Source organism: Camelus bactrianus, chromosome 10 (genome assembly GCF_048773025.1).
Source record: "Camelus bactrianus isolate YW-2024 breed Bactrian camel chromosome 10, ASM4877302v1, whole genome shotgun sequence".
Taxonomy (NCBI): domain Eukaryota; kingdom Metazoa; phylum Chordata; class Mammalia; order Artiodactyla; family Camelidae; genus Camelus; species Camelus bactrianus.
In genome coordinates, this window is record NC_133548.1 from 12356894 (window position 1) to 12359064 (window position 2171).

Sequence of the window (2171 nt, forward strand, 5' to 3'; positions counted from 1 at the left end):
TAATGTACTTGAAAAAAATATATTCTTTTCTTGCCCAATTCTCCCTGTGTTGTTACTTACAGTACATTCTCTGGCCAGTTCATTAGATTGGCTGCCATTACTTTAATATGAAACTTCCTCTTTCATCTAGCTAGCATGGCAGCTTTAGATTTATGTGAGGATTTCCATCACTTACCCACAATCCATGTGCTAAAGTTTTTTCTGTTAACAGTTTGTCTTCCTGATTCAAAGCACTCTTGGACTCTTGAACTTCTCGCTTCATTTCTAAGTTTAAAGTTTTCTGTCTGGTCTAAAATGATTGGTATACCTTTCATAAATGAATGACCACTGCCATTTTAGATCCACTTACATTCTAGGTTTTCTGTCTCTCCAATAGAGAAGTTTCTTTATTTCTAGAAGTTTCCTTAACTTCCTCAAGAAAAGGAAGGATTCAAAATAAAGAGGGTAACTAATGAAAAAACAAGTCACAATGTCACATAAAAAGTAAGTGTTTTCAAGTGCTGTAAGTAGGAAGTACAATGGCCTGAGCCATAAGGTGCTTTTCAAAGCACTATGTTTATTTTGCATTCTGGTTTACACAACAATTGGAACAGAACATATGAAGAGCCTCTTCATAGATAATTTAGGAAACTTGTTTAGATGGATAGGGAACAGTGAACTTCAATTTTAATATTGATTATATGCAAAATACAGTCTTTAAGAACATATCTACAATATATTTGTAATAACTCTATACTTTGTAAAGTCTACACATATTCCTTAATATTTTAAATAAGCTTAAAACAGTTCTTCATGGGTAGTATGTGATGTTTCTCAAAATATATAACTGAAAAATTAGTCCCATGAGATGTCACTATATTTATTACATTCTAAGAAATTATCCACTGAAGGAGGTAGCATTGGTTTAAGAGGTGAACAGGTTCCCTATTTCAGAAACATTAAATATGGTCAAACATCTCTACTGCATACTTTGGTGTGCTGAATTCTAACCCTTGGGATCCAATCTAGAAGAATTTCTTCCCCATCACTTTTAGAGCTTCTTTTACCTCCTTATTTCTCAGACTATAGATCAGGGGGTTCAACATGGGAATCACAATGCTGTAAAATACAGAGGCTACTTTCATGTTCGCCTGGGAATTTTTAGAATGAGGCTGTAAGTACATGTAAGAGAGGGTCCCATAGAAAATGGTGACTGCTGTCATGTGGGAGGAACACGTGGAGAAGGCTTTTCTCCTCCCTGCAGTAGAAGACATCTTGAGGATGGCAGCCAGGATACATGTGTAGGAACAGATGACGACTGACACGGTGAACATCAAGTTAAATCCCACAAAGACTACAAGTAGCATGATGTTGATGTCAATGTTGGAGCATGAGAGGGCAAGGATTGGAGGAACATCGCAGAAGAAGTGATTGATGGTGTTGCCCTTGCAGAAGAACACTGAAAATGTAAACCCTGTGTGCACAGAAGCATTTATTGTGCCCATGACATATGAACCAGCTACCAATTGGATGCAGACTCTTCGGGACATGACCATGGGATAGCGAAGTGGGTTACAGATGGCCACGTAACGGTCCACTGCCATAGCTGCCAGGAGGTAACAGTCACTCGTTGCAAATGTTGCATAAACCAATAATTGCATGACACAGCCCTTGAATGATATTGATTTGTTTTCAGCTATGAAGTTTTGCATTATCTTGGGAGTGATAGCAGAACTGTAACAGATATCAACAAAAGCCAAATGTCGTAGGAAAAAGTACATGGGTGTCTGAAGTCTGGAATCTGTCTTGACGAGTAGGATCATTCCACTATTACCCACCATGGTGGTCACATAGATGACCAAAAATACAGTGAAGAGGACATACTGAAACTTGTGTTGGGCACCAAATCCCTGAAGAAAGAATTCAGTCACTTCAGTGCTATTTCCTTGTGTCATGACTATCAAAAGTCTAGAAAGGACCAAGAGGAGGACCAAGAAAGGAAAGGAAATCTTTGTGAGCTATTGAGTAGAAGGGCTCTTATTTTACGTCACTTTTTAAAAATTAGATTTTCATGGTGAGCACTCACAACAGCGTTTATTTCTTTCCAATTTTTTTTCTATTTTCTTGATAAGAACCCACCATAGAAACAGTGATGTGTGAGCCATGGATACATTTTCAAAATAAAGAAGTTT

General features: G+C 37.6%; 1 protein-coding gene across 1 annotated transcript; it reads right to left on the minus strand.

Annotated features, from left to right (window-relative positions):
• Positions 1-1004: 1004 nt before the first annotated feature.
• On the minus strand, positions 1005-1934 carry LOC105066965 (putative olfactory receptor 5AK3). The gene has a single exon (XM_010952427.1). The coding sequence runs from the start codon at positions 1932-1934 to the stop codon at positions 1005-1007; it is 930 nt and encodes a 309-aa protein (XP_010950729.1).
• Positions 1935-2171: the final 237 nt, after the last annotated feature.

What these genes read in the sequence shown, in the direction of transcription:
- LOC105066965 (XM_010952427.1), bottom strand. Translation starts at nt 1,934, where the DNA reads ATGACACAAGGAAATAGCACTGAAGTGACTGAATTCTTTCTTCAGGGA.